At 45.9% G+C, this 18,868-nt stretch overlaps 1 protein-coding gene across 3 annotated transcripts in view; it reads left to right on the forward strand.

Moving 5' to 3' along the window:
* Positions 1-18,565, forward strand: part of SNCB (synuclein beta) — a 39,254-nt gene extending 20,689 nt beyond the window's left edge. For all 3 annotated transcript variants that reach the window (XM_083424125.1, XM_083424126.1, XM_083424127.1), the window contains exons 3-6: positions 12,831-12,869; positions 13,463-13,581; positions 16,983-17,072; positions 17,777-18,565. In XM_083424125.1, the coding sequence (XP_083280251.1) occupies positions 12,831-12,869; positions 13,463-13,581; positions 16,983-17,072; positions 17,777-17,809 (281 nt within the window). In that variant the 3' untranslated portion in view covers positions 17,810-18,565. The remainder of the gene's footprint in view (positions 1-12,830; positions 12,870-13,462; positions 13,582-16,982; positions 17,073-17,776) is intronic.
* The last annotated feature ends 303 nt before the right edge of the window (positions 18,566-18,868 follow it).

The raw sequence follows: 18,868 nt of genomic DNA on the forward strand, positions 1-18,868 counted from the left end.
TGATGCAGCCTAGAAGAGCACCAGCTTTTTTTGCTGCTGCATCACATTGTTGACGCATGTTAAGTTTGTAGTCTACTGAGACACCTAGATCCTTTTCACATGTACTACTGGCAATCCAAGAGAGAGAAAATATTTGAGGCAGGTGGAACTCTCACTCCCTTTTCCGCTAAGATGTGCTGTTGTAGCCACAGCTGCCCTGAAGAAAAGAGGCAGGGCCTTTTGGTGTGAGGCCCCAAGGTGGCAGAAGAAGGCTATAGGTATAGAGAGGAAGAATAGGAGCTACTGCCATTGCTGCACACATGTAATGATGTGCACAGATCTCTGTGGAAAAGATGGTTGTGTGGGAAGGAATAAAATAGGAAAGGCCTGGGTCCAACATTTATTACACTAATCTAAGGGTATTTTGCCCATTACCAACTATTTTGTGCTAATGATTACCTTTTAAAGCCCAAAATGGTCTAGGATACCTTAGGCATCACCTCCCATCTCATTCCTGTCTGTCCCCCATAACCAGAAAGGGTCTGAGTCTCCTGCCTAAGGTGGAGGCACAACTGAGCGGAATAAGGAATAACCTTCTTAGTGGTTGCACCCGTATCATAGAATCATAGAATTGTAGAGTCGGAAGGGACCATGAGGGTCATCTGGTCCAACTCCTTGCAATGCAGGAATCTTTTGCCCAACGTGGGGCTCAAACCCACAACCCTGAGATTAAGAGTCTCATGCTCTGCTGACTGAGCTATGAAGAGTTGTTGGCCACCTCCCCAACTGTTTTTCACCAGTTACTAAAGACTGGCTTTTATGAGGCGCATATATGTTGATCCTGTGTCTTTTTCAATAATTTATTTCATATTGCTTTATGAAATTGTGCTGTGAGATGTTGTAAACCGCACTGACCGATATATTTACACTAGAAGGCCAGGATGTCAATATTTTAATAATCCCTGAATGATTATATGAATGAACTTAGAATGAAGTGGGACCATTTTTGATTGTGAGTGGGCCTGTGGGGCCATATTTCTGAATGCTCCCCCATATTTTTTTAAAAAAACAAACAAACCTCCCTGCATGTACAGAATTAGCACACCAGGTAAAATGGCCAGATATAACCTTCACACTGATATGCTAGTGTGCATATGGAAGAACGTTACCAAAAAAGAATACCCTTATGTATCAGGACTTAGGGCTGGAGTCAACTTAATAGTTGTGCTCACAGGAGCTGGCATGAGTCCTACTAGCACAAGGAGGCTTTCCCCTTTTCTCCTTCCCACGCCCCACATGTCCCCAATCAGATCTGGAGGCTGGGGAGAGCCCCCAGGTCTGCATGCAGGGGGAAGAGAGAAGAGGTCATTCCATCAGGAAAGCTGAAACGCTTTGCACAGACAGAGCAATCTCCATAGCGCATAGGGTTGAATTCTACCCTTAGCCTGGATCCTCACAGGAGTAAGTAATGTGGCAATCCTGTGTTCACCTACCTGAGAGTAAGTCCTGTACATTATAATGCACTAGTATTTATTTCCAGTAAGTACCAATGAGTTTTTTTCCAGGGTGTTTGGTATGTTTAGCCTAGTGAAGAGGTGATAAATGTTTAATTTTTAGCCTGGAGGTAATGTGATAGTCACCTTCAAATATCTGATGAGCAATGGGTTCAAATGACAAGAAAAAAGATTAGGAAGAAGGCAGTGGACTCTCCTTTGTTAGAGGTTTTTAAGCAGAGGCTGGGTACCAAGAGTGTTTCTTGGGAGGGGGTTAGACTAGATGAGTTTTGAGGTCCTATCTAATTTTTTGCATAGGATCAGGCTGTCCATTATTCTGTTTTTTATATCAGGCTGTGACTTCTGTGGCTTATGTAGCCAAATTGTCACCTCCCACATGCAAAAGGGTCATATCAGTACGTTGGGAGAACCTTAAGATTTGGAGAAGTAAAAAAAACCACCAAACCCTTTATAGCACCTAAGCACACTCAGTGGCCACAGAATGCTGACTAACTGGGGGAACAGAATGGAGCAGCATGGGGAAGGACTTAACTAATGGAAGAGTGAACAAGAGCAGTCCATGCTGCAACATTTCGTTGCAGGTTCCACTCATTTCCTTCTATTATCACTGTCTCAAATGCACAGAATTCTATTTGGCTAAAGAATCTGGTTGACAGGAGAATCTAGCCTTGTTGCACAGTAGAAAACCCAACCAGTCCACAAGACAGTAATTAATTATCTTCATTATTGCTGCATGCAAGCAAGGTAATGGAACAGAGAGGTAAAACACCATTTTGCAAGCTTTTGATATCGAAGGTTGTCTGAAGAAAATGTTGGTTAGCAGGCTTAAGGTTTAACTAGGGCAACTATTTGGGATAGGGCTGCAGCTCAGGGGCAGAGCATCCAACTTGCATGGTCAGTCCCTGACATCTCCAAGCAAGGCTGGGGATGTCTCCTGCTCGAAACTCTGGAGATCAGCTACCAGGCAGTGTTAAGACAGTCCTGACCAGGATGGGCCGTTGGGTCTGACTCAGCATAAGGCAGCTTCTTGTAATCCTAACCAACCCATGTAAAGTGTTCTTGACTGGTGGGAGGGTAATTCTCACAAGCAGGGAATGTCAGAGGGAAATGAGGGGCAGATGCCATGTACTGCAGGGTATTGAATAGGGAGAGCTTCTGCTTTCCAGGCAGCCTCCCGTTCCCTAGGTATGCCCTGCATTCATTGTTCCTAGAGGGATGACCTTGCATCTGGCTGCAGCAACATGTTTCTTGGAACAGGCCCAGCATAGCAAGCAATTCAGAGAGCTGGAAGCGCCAGGTCCTTCCCATTAATTACCACTCTAGCCATTTTGTTTCTTGGGCATGCTTTATTGGCAGGGATTTTAAGACCTTTCTCCAGATTGCTGATTAAAAAAGCATATTGAAGACCGCTGGGCCTGCAGGCGATCCCTCTGGGATCTTAATGCAGACATCTCTGGTTTCGGCGCACTTAATCATTGGGTTGTGCACTTTATCGATATGGCGTGGTGCTACTTTCTTAATTGGAATGTCCTAAGGAAGCAAGTCCGAGTCCCTTAAAGCTGTTTTTTTTGTAATGACTCGGTTACCCTTATGAACCAGTGCTTGTAAATAATAAAAAGAGTGATCCCAGAAGATGCTGGGCAGCAACACTGACCATGTGGTCTGGGAATTGGAAGAAGGGAGGGAGGGAGGGAGTGCTTGGAGGCTAGTTGGCTTCTCCAGTTGTGCCAGGAGGGCACAGTAGAACAAGGCAGGAGCGGCATCTGCAGGGAACTCCCAAGTAACTTGCTTTCCACCCTGTGCTAGATGTGCTACAGAAATCAGAGCAAGAGCACAAAGGAGAAGCAGCAAGCCACCACTTCAGTCCCGGGCCCTAAGCAGGGGCAGAATCTACTGTGAAACTAATGAATCTTAAGCTATTACCAGAGGGCCCCAGAAGTGAATTTAGTACACATTGCTTAAAATTTTTGGGTCTAGTAATCCCAATCTGAGCTGCACAACTCAATTTTATTTATTTATTTTTGGCTGTGTATAGTTCAACAATCCCATAGTTTGAGAGTCAGTAGCACAGATGTTGTAAAGGTGTGGTGATCTATCATGGAACAACCCCATTGAAGAAGGTAACACTGGTTACCCAGACATTGTTGCTAGTTGCAAAGGGGTCCCCATAAGAGTTCAAGCTTCAGGGCCCCCAAAATGTAGGTCCACCGCTGGCCCTAAGTGTGAGGAATGGATTTCTGTTTTTTAGGGTTCTATCCAGTGTTCATCATATTCTGATAATGGACATGACTAACTTATGTCTATTAATTCCAGTGGGTTTCCTCTGCAGAGAGCTTAGTTGGATACAACCCTTAGTCTGCAAAGTGCTTCACTGTCTTTCCCCTACAGACTTTGGAAACTGGTGAGTGTTTCAGTTGACCTGGGAGACCATGTCCTAAGAGGGAGGCTACACTGTCAGGTCTTGCCTGCATGCTGCATTGGAATTGCCTCCCAAGGGTCTCATCTCACGAGTATGTGGATGCAGAGGTGCTCAGTGGCAGTGGTCATGCTTTGAAAGTGAAGACCCAAGGCTCAGTCATTTGATGTGCATCAAAAGCCTGTTATCAATTGAGTAGATGGTGTTGGCTTAGAAGATCCAGTGTTCTGCATCGATATAGGCTGCTTTGTATGTTCATAAGCTCCTTGCCTGAAAGCTTTTGTGAAACACTGTTATTCTTCACTGCCCTTGTCTCTTGTCTCAGTGTTCTGGTGGTGGTGAGGTAGGTCATTAATATCCCCATTTTGCAGTGTGAATGGTGACACAATCTCTCACCCAAGGTTTGACGTGCTTTGAGAGAAAATCCTATCCAAAGGGACCCCCAGATTTTGCAGTAAGAAGAGTAGAATTCTGCAACCTGTATAACTCACGCAGATTAGCAGTTTCCCCCCTCCCTTAATTATGCACAATTTATTCAGCTGCCCTGCCCACCATGGGGAGTTGTAAGGAGCTATGAGGGCACTGAAGCCTCACACCCTGAACACTGGGCTTTTTATACAGTAACAACTCTGACTTCTGAGAATTACCCATACAAGTTCAAGCCTATCTTTACAACCATAAGGTCTAGAAACATGCTTACTTATTTAAAAGAAAGTCGGGAGAGAAAACAGAGATTCTTAGGATGCTGAATTTTGCTGTCAATACCTCATTCTGCAGATTATTAGCCATCCAGTAAGTGCATGGTTGGTGAGGGATTTTTAGGTCTTTTATGGGCATGCTTGGAGCCCAAATTACACTTGATGTTAAGTGGGTATTTGCTTCTTACTTTTGCTAATGGGAGATCCCTCCACCATCAAATACAATCTTTAGGGAGATGGGGGAAGAGGTCCTCAGAACTGCAGCAGGAGCAGAAAAGAGCTATACTTGTCCTCCACACTACTCTGATCCCATTTTCTCCCTGCCCCACAATCTGATACTTCCACATTTTTAAAAACCTGCATGTTAAATGCAAAGGAAGATTTAACTTCAGCTCCAATTTAGCCATCAGTTTCTCCTGGCCCACACTTCCAAGGATCAAGGAGAACTGGACAAGAGGGGCTAGAATGCTGTGCTGGTGTTGATGCCTGATCCCTGCTATTCTGAACTGTGTATCTCCCTTCAGGCAGGTTTGCCATAGGGGGGGAAAATTGCTGAAATTGGTGAAGCTCTGGAGGTGTAAATTTGACCTCAAGGGACAGATGCTCACAAAGTATCCATTTTGGAATGGAGGTTGTTTACAAGAGCTCAGGTCACCTCAATTGCTAGGCAGGCAGGGTGTGAAATCTTTGGCTGTGGCCTAACCTCTTTCTTGGCCGTCAGCATGATAATGCTCTTTGCCAAGGAGGGATTTAGCATCTGCAGGACAATTGCTGGAAAGCTTCCAAAGGAGTAAAACAGCCCTTGTGCCAATTATACTGCTGGAAGGAGGTACTGGTAGTGGACGGGAGCCTCCGGCATGCTGGAGCCCTCCCTCCCCAACTGCCCAGGACTGTCTGGGATACTTTAGGTGCTATGCACACCTGACCCCAGCATGTCCCCATTGGACCTGTTAAGGGAGATCAGATCATAGCAGATTACGCTGCCTAAGAGATGACTTACTGTGACTGCTCTGACAGCGGCCTCCAGCCGTCACATACCACACTCTCCAATGCTGTGCACCCCTCTCCCCTGGCCGATTATGGGATTCCCTGCTGGGAGGGCTGGGTGCTGTGGTGTTAGCTGCATTTCCAGGACCTGGAAGGCTATATTTGCCTGCACATATGGGCTTGCAAGGGCAAGGCGCACATCCTTATTTTGAACAAAGCCCCCAGGCATGAGCAGGGAAGCTTGCAGAGGAGGAGATGCAGTGGCCTCATATGTTTAAGCATGGATTCTGCTAGCAAATGCTCCAGAGAGGCAGAGGAACCTCAGGGAGAAATGCTGGATACAGCAGTGCTTGGAAAGGGTTGCTGGCCAGACAAATATGGCCAATGAAAGCACTGCTGGAGGGAGAGGGGCATGATTAATGCCACCCTTCCCCGGAAGAAGGCAATGTGAAAAGCACAGTGTGTCGACCAAAGTCGTTTTTGCTCCCTGGTGGTTCAGCATTTTAAAAGGTTTTATTGCACCTGTTCCTGCCTTCATCCAGCTCCCCTCTTGCCCATTTTGTTGCCTGAAGCAGATAGCTTCACCTGGTGCATGACAGGGCTGGCTCAGGGGGAGCAGAGTTAAGGGCTAGCAAGGTAAGTTGATCCCACCTGCTGCTGCTTCAGGATGCTCCACAAGGGGGTGGTGTAACCAGGAGCACTAAAACAATGTTGGGTATAGGATTGTAGAGTTGGGAGAGCTTCTGTCTGCCGCTGCCTGAAGGTTTTTGGAGAATCCATGAAAAGCAGTGGAGTTGGAGTGGGGGAATATAAGCTCCATGGAGATGAGGTGATATACTTTGGGGGCTCAGCTTTCTTTTAGTACAAGGCCTCAGCCTTGGCATATGTGAAACATTAATAAAGCGCCTTTGAATGTGTACAGATTGAATTCACTTGACTGCTTTTTTATTTTTATCTTGCCTTCTGTTATAGAACTCAACAGTTTGCCTCCATAAATCTAGGTTTTGGAGCAGGCAGAGTTTTCCAGACGTGGCTCAAGCCACAACACACCTCCTGCTACGGTTTCTGCAAATTATCATAGCACGTTCTTTGCATATTCAGTCAAGCCTTGAGAGTTACACTTAAAATGGCCTCCTGCATGAGTCACTGCAGATTCAGGTAGATGTTGATGTGATAGTTGTATTCCAAGAGCAGTTTCCCTTCACAGAGGAAGGCTCACCTACAAATACCACTGTACCCGATACACTGTACTCGATACAGCAAAGCCATTGGATGCCCCGCACAGCACTTAATGGTGAGACCTGCCTGTGTCAAATGGCACTGCAAGTCACATTGTTTCATAGGCATGCATCTTTGCATAAGCTCACCCTCATGACTGTACCGTGCATGCAAGCTGCTAAGTCACAGCACAGCCAGAAGATAGATGTGGAGTCCTTAGGATTTTGGCGAGCTCAGCCACTCACCTCACATGTAGATTGTTTTTTAAAAAAAAGATTTTATTAATTTAGCATAGTTATTACAAATTAAAAGAAAATATTACAATTACATAACATATGTACAAAGTTCTCAATAATGTTATTAATAAAAAAGAAAAATATAGAAGAAAGAAAAAAGGAAAGAAAGAATAAATCTATAAAAAGGAAAAGAAAATTAGAAAAAGAAAAAAGAAGAAAATAGGAAGAGTTTCTTCCAAGTTTATTCTACATCTATTTCAATAAGTAAATAATAATAAAATTTCATTGATTGACTTCCACCGCTTACACTGCACTTCCTATAAACATTTTAAACAAAGTTACAGTATATCTGTTATTCCATATTTTTTTCTCCCGTAGAATCCCACATAGATGATCAATTCAATAAACTATCTAGATCTCTCACAAGTCTACTCTAAATGTAACCAAAACCTTGTATTTGATCCTTGTCTGCATAAATTATCATTTAAACATTTCCATTGTTTCTGTACTATACTTTTCGGTTTTTGTCTTATTAAATAAGTTAACTTTGCTAATTCCAAATATTCGCATAGTTTGTTCAATCATTCCTCTTTGGTTGGAATGTGGGAATGAAGATTTATTATTTTGCAGCTTTTCTTTATCATCTCACAGGACAGAAACTGACGTAACTGTAGCTTTGATTTTGATACTACCTCATGAATTGAAAACTTAGCAGAACCCTGTGATATCTGGACTTTCATCTGGCCTTTGTTAAGATCTGTTAGCTAGGAAGTTCAGGCTTATCTATGTATATGTGATAAACCAGGTTCCATTTTGCTCTTTTGGATAATTGGAATTTAAGAGGTGGCTCGCAACACTGAAGAGCTGGGCTAGTACAGTACAGTGGTACCTCGGGCTACATACGCTTCAGGTTACATACGCTTCAAGTTACAGACTCTGCTAACCCAGAAATATTGCTTCAGGTTAAGAACTTTGCTTCAGGATGAGAACAGAAATCGTGCTCCGGTGGCGCAGCGGCAGCAGCAGGAGGTCCCATTAGCTAAAGTGGTGCTTCAGGTTAAGAACAGTTTCAGGTTAAGTACGGACCTCTGGAACGAATTAAGTACTTAGCCCGAGGTACCACTATATAGTTGTTTCTACCTGTGGAATACCCCACCACAAGAAGTCAGTGGAAGATCATCACCCTTCACAAAAGATTTACACTGCAGAAAGTAATAGGGTCTTCTCTTTCACATTCTCCTCAGCATCAAGCTGCAATTTACAGCTAAAGGCTTATCCAAAAAAAAAAAGCAGAATTGCAGCTTTTCTGTTAGTGCTATACTTAATGCTAGCATTGGCAAGACACTATTCTGCCTTGAGGTGGGATACACAATCTTCCAATAATAAACTTCCGTTTTTAAAAAGGCAGCGGAATCTTGTTGGGTTTGATGATGTTATTTTTTTAAAAAAATTAATGGGTGCATGAGGACCCACACACTTCATTGGTAGAGACTCTGCTTCCAAGGAAGAATTTAAAATCCCATCCAGGCACTGACCAGACAAAGAACAGCTTGGTGTTTCAGCAGGTGGCTGCATCATGCATCCTCCGTTGATTCCTTAGAGTTTCAAAAAGATGTGGGGAGAAAGGGGGAGTTGCATCAATCATTCCTAGTGATGTCACAGTCATTAGCCAATGAATGCCTGTGATATTCGTACACTTACATAGCACCCACATCATTCACAACCATCATTGCTGCTTGCCTACCAGTCGGGCTATTTTCTCAGTGACAAAATGTTGTCGTTTGTAGGTTGGAACTGGGCAATATACATTCAACACAAGTGCTGCCTTGAAGAAAGACACACCTGGGTTACCTGCAACAATTGTGTAACATTTGTGCATTTATTGTGTACAGGCACACTAAAAAAAAAAAGTCCAGAGGGGTAGCAATTTCAGTCATGAAGTCCTGGGAATAAGCCAGATTTCACCACTAGGGGGCCTTTTGCATTATGTCAGATGAGTTTAAGGCCAATAAATTTGGTACACAGGGTTCCTTCTGTCAAGGGATAAGCAGCTCCACCTTTCAGTATCCGTTGCAGACCTCATAATGAGTATGACTCTTGCCAACAACTCCTGCTTTATTCTGCCTGTCACATTTTCCTGCTATTGGCATCTTGCATGGTGAATGATAGGCAGCTGCCACCACCCATGTTCTTTGAGATAACCAGCCTCATTTTTATTTAGATCTTGTCTTGGTGCCTCAGAGTCAGCTGTGATGTCAGATCTGTGCACTTGGCATGGACAGTTCAACTTAAAACCCAATCTCCCCAGTTGTAGCTTCTTGCCTAGAACCTTGTGAGCGATGCAACATTTCGGGAGCTGATCATCTGCCTGCCTTGTGTTTTGTTAATGAGGTTTATCTTCTTTTATTAACACTGCACCATGTGTATGTGGTGTCAGAGTGTGCTAGACAGCTTTTTATAGCTCAGCAAGTTTAGAATCGGGGACCTTTCCCTCCCCACAGCTGCTGCCTACTGTTCTCTCACATCACTCTACTGTAATTTCACAGCCCCCTGCCTCCCTTCTTAGACACTGTCTCTTGGCTAGCTCTCAAGTTTGTCTAACTAGAGGACCAAGCCCTAGGAACAGCAGTCTAAAGGATGGGGGACTTGTGGCCCCGCAGATGTTTATGACCTCCAGTTCCCATCAGCCCCTGCCAGCAAGACCAAAGGTCAAGTATCATTGGAGGCGACTTCAGTGATGTATGGTGTGTGGTGGCGGAGTGTCACCTGGAGGACCTAAGGAACAAATTGCTTGTTGTAACCGTACATGTCCATTCAAACCCTGAGAGCTACTTGTGATTTGGAGTGGGGAAGGCTGGAAGGGAGTGCTTAACCTGGACACCACTTGCCTTGAAATATTCCCAACCCTTCACTTTGGGGTTCCAGAAATGTTTGGAAATGGAGGTGGGCTGGGAGCTGGGAGCAGAAAAGCAAGTTCAAGATGGACACTGACAAACTAGAACGTGTACAGAGGAGGGCAACCAAAATGGTCAAAGGCCTGGAAACAATGCCTTATGAGGATCGGCTAAGGGAGCTGGGCATGTTTAGCCTGGAGAAGAGGAGGTTAAGGGGTGATATGATAGCCATGTTCAAATATATAAAAGGATGTCACATAGAGGAGGGAGAAAGGTTGTTTTCTGCTGCTCCAGAGAAGCGGACACGGAGCAATGGATACAAACTACAAGAAAGAAGATTCCACCTAAACATTAGGAAGAACTTCCTGACAGTAAGAGCTGTTCGACAGTGGAATTTGCTGCCAAGGAGTGTGGTGGAGTCTCCTTCTTTGGAGGTCTTTAAGCAGAGGCTTGACAACCATATGTCAGGAGTGCTCTGATGGTGTTTCCTGCTTGGCAGGGGGTTGGACTCGATGGCCCTTGTGGTCTCTTCCAACTCTATGATTCTATGATTCTATTCTATGGGGGAAGAGTTCAAGCCACACATTCCACACAATGGCCATGATGTCTGCATTGCTTCCAGTCTTAGAGGCAGTATGTCTCTGATTGCTAGCTGCTGGTTATCACCAGTAAAAGTCATGTCTTGCTTGTAGGCATCTAGTTGGCCACCGCAGGGCTGTTCTTATATTAAGTCTCAGTCAATGGGTTCAGGATTGCAACCTGACTTTGTGGTCATAGGTGGTGCAGTAGTTAAGAGTGTTGGACTGAAAGATCCAGATTGCAATCACTGCTAGAGCCATGAAGCTCATTCCATGACTGGGACTGCCCTGCTCCTTCCTTCCTTGCATAGATGCAGGGTGGGGGTCCTGGTGGTCAGTAGGGCTTGCTGGTGGAGAGTAGCTAAGAGGCAAGCTGGCAGTTAGACAAGCTATGCCATTTTTCTGCCTTGCAGTAAGGTCTGATAAGGAACAGCTGGGAGAGACAGAGGTGTGGACAGCGAGGGTTCAGAGTTATTATTGTTGTTTATTGAATTTGTATACTGCCCTTCATCCATAGATCTCAGGGCGGTTCCTTATAACTGAGGAGGAAGGTAAGGGGCATGAGGGTCCAGCCAAGCCCAGCAGGAAGAAGGTGCTGGAGAGGAACTAGAGGAGGAGCAGGCCACAGGGAGAGGCCTCAGATGACAACGAACCAGTTCCCCAACAGGGAACTGCTGAATTGTATTCAGGGGGGAATCGGAGTGTGATGGCACACCTTGCTCCTAATAAATACGTGAATTAAACAATCCAGTGGTTGTGTCTATTTTGTGTGAAGGAAGAGAAGGACCAAGGGCCTAGACACATGGCCTTGCACATAGAAACCCAGCAGTGATGTTGGGCCAGTCACTATTTCTCAGCCTTACCTATCTCACATGTTTACCTTTGCAAACTATAAGGCTATGACAATAAGGGCATAATTGCACAGATACGATTTGCTCACTCTTTCCTTTCTCTTCATTACATACCCCACAGAAGGCTGTGTTTCCTGCCACCATGTTGTGAACCAGCCCAAGAGCAGGAGAGGCGGTATAGAATTATTTTAAATATGGGCATTCACTTCTTTCTGTTTTTTTCTTACATTCTATTACTCTTGGTGCCATAACCTTTCTTCTTTGTGGCATGGAGTCATTTGAGTGACTGTCAGGTCTCAGTATGGTTGGCTTATCGAGTTCTGGGAGATGGGGAGGTGGCTGTCTCTCCAAGAGGGCCAAAAGCAGATGTGGAGTCTCAGAGAGGCAGGGATTAAGTTTCAGAACAGTGAACAAGGATTACAGGGATCCAAATCAAGTGAGCTCCTCTCCTTTTGAGAGTTGGGTTCCTCTAGCCTTCAAAAAGAATTCCAGTATGTGGAACATATTGTGTCCTTATGTGGCAAGTTGTATCAGCCTCATTTCCCCCTCCTCAAATATTAAAGACCCACGATCTGTGTCCTCCTTTGCTTTTGGTCAGCTGAAGTACTAGTGGGGCCTTCCTTTGAGTGAGCACTTAGGTCAGGAGCAGGGACCCTGTGGCCCTCTAGATGTTGCTGGACTACAACTTCCATCAACCCCAGCCAGCATAGCCAATGGCCAGGCATGACGGGAGTTGTAGTCCCAACATATGGAGAGCACTATGTTGGCTACTCCTACCCTAACATAACACTGTAACACCACCAGGAAAAAAGAACAACGGGGGGAAAGGTCAGTATGGAGTTGTAATTCACATCAAATGTGTGTGAGTAATATGTGCACACAGCTGGCTCTTCGGGATTTATCTCAGGTATTTTGACTGGGCAAACAAGCCCGCTGAGGTAAAACATACAGGGATGGAGAAACTGTGTCTCTCTAGATGTTCTTGCACCCAACTGCCATGAACCCCAGCCAGTTGCTTATGGATGATGGGAGTTGAAGACGGCCACATTCCTGGCACAGAACCTGAAGATTGGTCAGAAGTGAATGTTTCTGAGACATAGGCACAAAGTCTGAAATGCTGCCTGCTTCCTAAAGAGTTGATCTCCTAAATTTCCTCCCTTGTTCTGAAGAAGGCAACTTGAATAGGTTTGACAATATCCAATATATGGATGAAAGATTAACTGTATTTGGAAGTGTTCCTTCTCACAATTTTTTTTATTCTGCAGGAAGATTATTTCTCTGAGAAGAGCCTGTGACTGGGATGCTGAGGAACTGTGGGCTGGGTCTGAAGGGCATTGGCTAAGCTTTACTTGCTTCTCCTTATCTTGTGTGGCTATTTATTGCACTGCACATTTTCTCAGGTGACGTTGCTCTTCTCACACATTTTTGAACTATGCATCCTTTCTCTTTCTCTTTTTAGGAAGCAAAACTCGGGAAGGTGTTGCAGGTGTGGCCTCAGGTATTGGCTGCTTGTGTTCTCCTTTCCCATGCTTTGCCTGGTCACTGAGTGGGCGGCTGTGCTAAAGCGATCACAGGCTAACAGGACAAGCGCCGTCATTAAAACCTCTTATGTAACTGGGCCCAGGACAAAGCCTTCCAGCTGCTTCTCACGCGTCTGCAGAGCCAGCTGTGGGGAGTGGCTAAGATACCTGACCCCAGCTTTTCAGAGAAGCAGGCATACAAACCTGGAAGCCTTGGTGAACTTGAACTTGCAAAGTACTAGGGCGGGTAAAGGAATGAGCTTACGCACATTGGTGGAGAAGAAACTGTGATGCCGGGTGAGGGCCCAAACCGGGGGGGGGGGGGGTCCTATGGTAGAAGAAGGATTATTGCTTGGCCTTGTGAAACATGTACATAGATAGCAGAGGAGATAGATACAATTCATATGTTTGCTACAGCAGCCTTCAGTCACCAGACCCCTGCTAGACTCCCTTCCAGATGATAAGATCCTTTGCCCCTCATTCAGGATGCGAAAGGCCACATACTGTTAATCTAGAATAAGGAGCTAACTGAATGGCCTCAATATGTTGGTCGCTCTCTTCTGGCTTTCAGTTGCTGAGAAGACGAAGGAGCAGGCATCTCAGTTGGGTGGAGCCGTCTTCTCGGGGGCTGGCAATATCGCAGCTGCCACAGGCCTGGTCAAGAAGGAAGATTTCCCCACTGACCTGAAGGTGAGCATCCCACACTCTTCAGGTGACCTTGAGAAAAAGCACGTAGCCTGTGGCCATATAAAAGTCTCCCATAGAAAGGCAGCTGATCCTTGGAGCCTACTGGGACTATCAGTAGATACGATGGGCATTTGGGATTGGTGCAAGATTCTACTTGCCTTGCTCCATCCCACAGGGCAGAATCTTGGGTATGGTATGGAGTTTTCTTGTATCCTGCTCTTGACAGAAGCACAATTGGTTGAGCAGCAGAAGATGGAAAGGCAACATGAACATGAACATGTCCAGGATGCCCATTGTCCTGGCACCTCTCAGACTGAGGTACATAAGCAGTGTGGACAGATATAGGCATGCATGGGCAGAAGAACAAATACCCTTGCATGAGAGTATGTGTACTGTGTGCTACATAACAACATGCGATGAATGCCCACATGGGCGCAGTGTAAGTCTCCAGGCCAGTGACAACTGCACATTCCAGAGGGATGTCTGCATACATTTATGTCGGCATCTCACTTCCGTGTGCATCGATGTGCTTCATGTTGTGTGCGAACATGTACGTTTGTGCCGGCATGTGCTTCGAAGCCTGCCTACGTGCACGTTTGAGAATGAGTGTGTTTCTCACAGTAGGTGGGTGGGCGGGCAGGCAGCCTGCACTGAAACGGTCTGGCAGCTGCAGGGCTGGTCGATCTGAGGAAGGGCTCTCGAATCTTGCAGCCGAGCTGCCACAACGAGCTGAGCCGTTTGCTTCCAGCTTAGCTTAAAATAGCAACAGCTGAAGAAGAAATGAGGCCAGCGCAGCCAGGCAGGAGCAGGCACTCTGTTCTACTCAGCATGGGGGAGGGGAGCTGTGCAGCGTCCCCCCTTCTCCCCACTGAACAGCTCCTGTCCCTCAATGAGAAGCACTGTGCAGGGCCAATCACAGCTCAGCCCTTCCTCAAACGGAAGGTTGTAGATCTACCAGCCACTCTCGCAACTGAACTGGGGAAATAGAATAATCAAGCATATATTAAGGCTTCACCCAGACATCTAAACATGTGTAATACAGGCCACCTGACCTGTCATTTTTGGTCAGCCAGACTACATATTTGAAGTTAGGTTCTGGGCATGGAACTAAAATGGAAATTCTATACTTACCAGTGACAATTTCTGTTCTTCATAAGTGTGGGGATTGCCCCCCCCTCTAGGGTCAAGAAGGCAATTCTTCAGTTTTAATGTTTAGGGGAGGAAGGACCCCTCCCCTCACCCCCCAGACACTTCAAACCAAGGCAACCTTTCTAATGACAACTCTAAATTAGAACAAGCAAGCCCACAGAGGCAGCAACAGATTGAATTTGGGCCTCTGAAGGGCAGACTACAGACTTAAGTAAAAATGAATTTATTGATAAAAATATGCAGTAATAACACACCATATTTCCTCTTACGTGTGGGGTGAACCTCCAAATCATTCCATAGGGCAGGAATGGGGATCCTGTGGCACTCCAGAGGTTGTAGACTATAACTCCCTCTGTGCCTGATCATTGGCCGTGCTATATAGGGCTGATGGGAGTTGTAGTCCAAAAAACAGCTGGAGACCCAAGTTTGGGAAACCCCGAAGCTGTTAAATTATGTTAGTTTGTGTTCATATATTTACTTTTTGTATTTACTTCAGATTATTTCTAATTGCTTCTAATGTGTCATTTGAATCGTTATTCTTATTGAGCACTCAATACATTGTGAGCCACTTTTTGTGGGACAATTTTGTGGGAAACCAGCATACAAATAAACAAGGATGCTGAATGAGAGCAGTAGCATCTCCTGGACCGACAGTGTCCCTTTTGTTGGAGTGTGAGGAAGTGAGATGTATTGTGACACCCGTGGCTGTGATAACTTCTGCAGCTGCTATGAATGGGATATCTCCCTCTAGCCCTGTGGGGGATGTATTGCTTGAGGCTCTGTTCTTTGCTCTGGGAATATTACAGCATGCTTGGGCGAGGCCGTGGCCAAAGGTGGCTTTAATCCAAAGAAATTTCAAAGTGAGGATGGATATTATCTCCCTTCACTGCAGTGGGGTAGGGGAGTGTTTTGACTCTTGATGCCCTCTGGTCTTCCTTCGAGAAGACGACACTGATTGCCTGAGTGCTCTCCCACCCTGTCCCATTGGTGCAACACTTGTGGGGGTTTCCCCGCCAAGGCATCCCTGTGCAGATCTGCCATGACCATATTTCGTGCAGCGAGGAGCTGTATGGCATTTTGTTTGAAAGCCTAGGAGGGAAGTGAGCATAGACAGCGGTACTGAGTCTCTTCCTCTTATTTGGCACTCTATGGAAGTGGTCCAGATTTCAAACTCCCACTGACATTAGTCATGCAGGAAAGAGGCAAAGTGTGCTGTAAGGGGACAAATTATCCCTGCCAATGCAGCCAAGCTACGAATCAGAACAAGACAAGCTATGAGGTCTCTCTGTTCCACTCTCCCAATGCTTGACTTGCCATAATGGGTGGCGACTGCTGCTTGGCTCTCATAAAATGCTGGAGTCTGCCTGCGATGAAGACAAGAAGTCACCGGGGGTTGAAAAGAGAGGACCTTCCTCCTCCCCAAATGAAAAGTGGAGATGGTCTTCCCAGCCCCAAAGGGACCTATTCCTGTACTGCCTGTCCTCCTACAGTAGAGAGATTCTAATCCCCAAAGTTCAAGGAGAGAGGAGCCTATAAGAATGGGACTACTTTAATACAGAGCATGAAGGCAGTTATTCCTCCAAAGTGGTGAGTCTTGAAGGCAGCTGGCCAAACCTGCAAGAACAAGACCTGAGAATCCAGAGAGGTATTCCAAGAAAGCTCCTGAGTACTTAATTGTTAGGAAAAAATCATCATGGGGACCGATGCCTATAAACCTTCCTGGGACTTTGCAGAAAATAATGCCTGCCTCCCCACAGCTGTAAAAACACTTGCAACAGAGTCGGAATGAGTGTCAGCAAAGCTAAAGGGTAGGTAGCAACAACTGGCAGCCCTTGGGCTAAACCCTGTCCTCATCTGCACTCTCCCTCCAGGTGCCTATCCAAAGGCAAAAAACTATGTGACCATAGGACAAGTTATTAGGGCCCTTTCACTGCAGAGCTGGACTCCAGCCCTTGACTCCTCTTCAGCTAATATACTAATTATATTGATATTCAACTGGTTAAGTAGGGTTGTTAGGGGCCGCTGGGCTTACTTACTTCTCCTTTCCATAGTGTCAGGAATGATCAGTGCTACCAAGTACTTGCTCTTTTTTGTTAATAAAAGCTTTCTAAAATATTACTGTAAAAGGTGCTCACATCTTACAGTACACCTCCCTCAGCATGTGCAGCCTGCTGATTTTGACTCTGCTGGGCTTTCAGAAGAGACACGTGGGAAGGACACTGTCAGTGCTTAATAAGATGTTATTCTTTCCACAGCCTGAGGAGGTTGGTCAGGAAGCTGTGGAGGAGCCACTGATAGAGCCACTGTTGGAACCTGAGGGTGAGAACTACGAAGAACCCCCGCAGGTGAGTGGAAAAATTAAGGCAACCTGATGAACAAATGGGGGGGGGGGGATGCTGGGAAATAAAGTATCTCGGCCTCCCACCAGCCCCCCTGTGAAACAGACACGTCCTGACAACTGATGCAGGATGGGTGCAGTCTGCATTAAGAGGTCGCAAGCAAGCAGGTGGTGAGGAAAGGGGAAATACTATAGTATACACACAACATTTTGCATGCAAAAAGTCCCAGGTTCAATCCTGGCATCTCTAGGTAGGGTGGGGAGAGACTCCTGCCTGCAACCTTGGAGAGACCTGAAAGCCAATGTAGACAATATTGAGCTTTGAAGGACTACCGGTCTTGTGTACTGGGAGGCTTCATTGGGAATTTGAGGAAGCAAACTGGTTGTATGGTCATGCAGGAGAGAAGAGTAGCTGCATTCACAGCAGCTCTTACTGGTCTAATCTTTGCAGATAAATGTAACTGAACAGAATGGGGGAAAGGCTGTATGTTTGAGCTGGTTAGGGCCCAGCTTGGGGACAGCTATAACGTATGGTGGTTAATGCAATTGGCACAGCCAACCTAACAGGAGCTTAGCAAGGGCAATATAGGAGTAAGCCCAGGGCCTGTATCTCAGGTAAGCTTATCCATGTGGGGTCTACCTGGTCACCTCCAGTGCTGGGTTGTTCTGACTCACATCCTCGTTTCACTTCATGACATTTATTCTTTTCAGGAGGAATATCAGGAATACGAGCCGGAAGCATAATGGCTACCCCTGTTCCCGACACTTCCACCAGCAGCACAATAACAATAATGACCCTCCCCCTCCCATCCCTCTTCCACCTCTCCAAAGGAAGGCCTTGATGCAGATGGCGATGGAGAGGAGCCCCAACACCCCATCCTGTCATGAGTTCTTCCTCCAGTTCTGCTCCAAGGGACCTCATCGGGATCTGTGTTTTATGTATCGTGGTCTTTAGCATTAAGAGAAGAATTCTGAAGGCAAACCCTGGCTGCAGCGGTTTGTGTGTGCGCACATTTGCGAGCCCAGCCTTACTGCCCTGTCTCCCTCCCAGCGCAGTAAGGCCAGGCTTCCTTGTGTCAGTAAGAAGCATGTTGTATCTTCTCCGTTTTTAAGCAGAGCATTCCATCACCTCGGCCAGGACCCTGCATTGGGCCTGCTGTACATTTGCTTGCACGTGAATCACGCCAACTCCGCTTCATTACCATTGGTGGAACTTTTTTTTATATCTCTGAATGGATTGTTTACGCCTTTGTGATCTGTCCCTTTCCTGAGCCCCCGCCCCTGGCCTTGTAACAGAGACTCCCTGATTTTGACGGTTCAGAAGTTGTGTCTGTGTATCCCAAACAAAAGGAATACCCTCCCTCTCCTGCCCCCAGCGCTCTGTGTTGTGACTGTGGCATGGATATATACCTCCCACTGTCGCTGTGTGTGCAATCCTGGGGCAACTGCCAGTGACACAGCTGCCCCTGTGTCCATGAATAAAGCCAACTCTTGTCTGTACCTTCTTGTCTGCCTCCACATTGTTCACAAGTCAAGAGGAAAGCAGTTGCCTTGCTGTGTGCTGCAACCAGGGGTGGCTTTTATAGACCAGGTCCCCTGTAGCTACTCTGAAACAGTGCAATAAATATATCCTAGGAGTAGGGAGAGGCATCGCTTCTAGCAAGGAAAAAGTAAAAACCGATTCAACACCAGTGGAGTCTCAAGTACCCAGATGCAAAGGACAACAAGGTTCCTTTTAATATTTAAAATGAAACAGGCATTTCAGCAAATACAACCTTGGAAAGAGATCAAAAATAAAACTGA

Source organism: Podarcis tiliguerta, assembly GCF_965153285.1.
Source record: "Podarcis tiliguerta genome assembly, chromosome: 2".
NCBI classification, from domain to species: domain Eukaryota; kingdom Metazoa; phylum Chordata; class Lepidosauria; order Squamata; family Lacertidae; genus Podarcis; species Podarcis tiliguerta.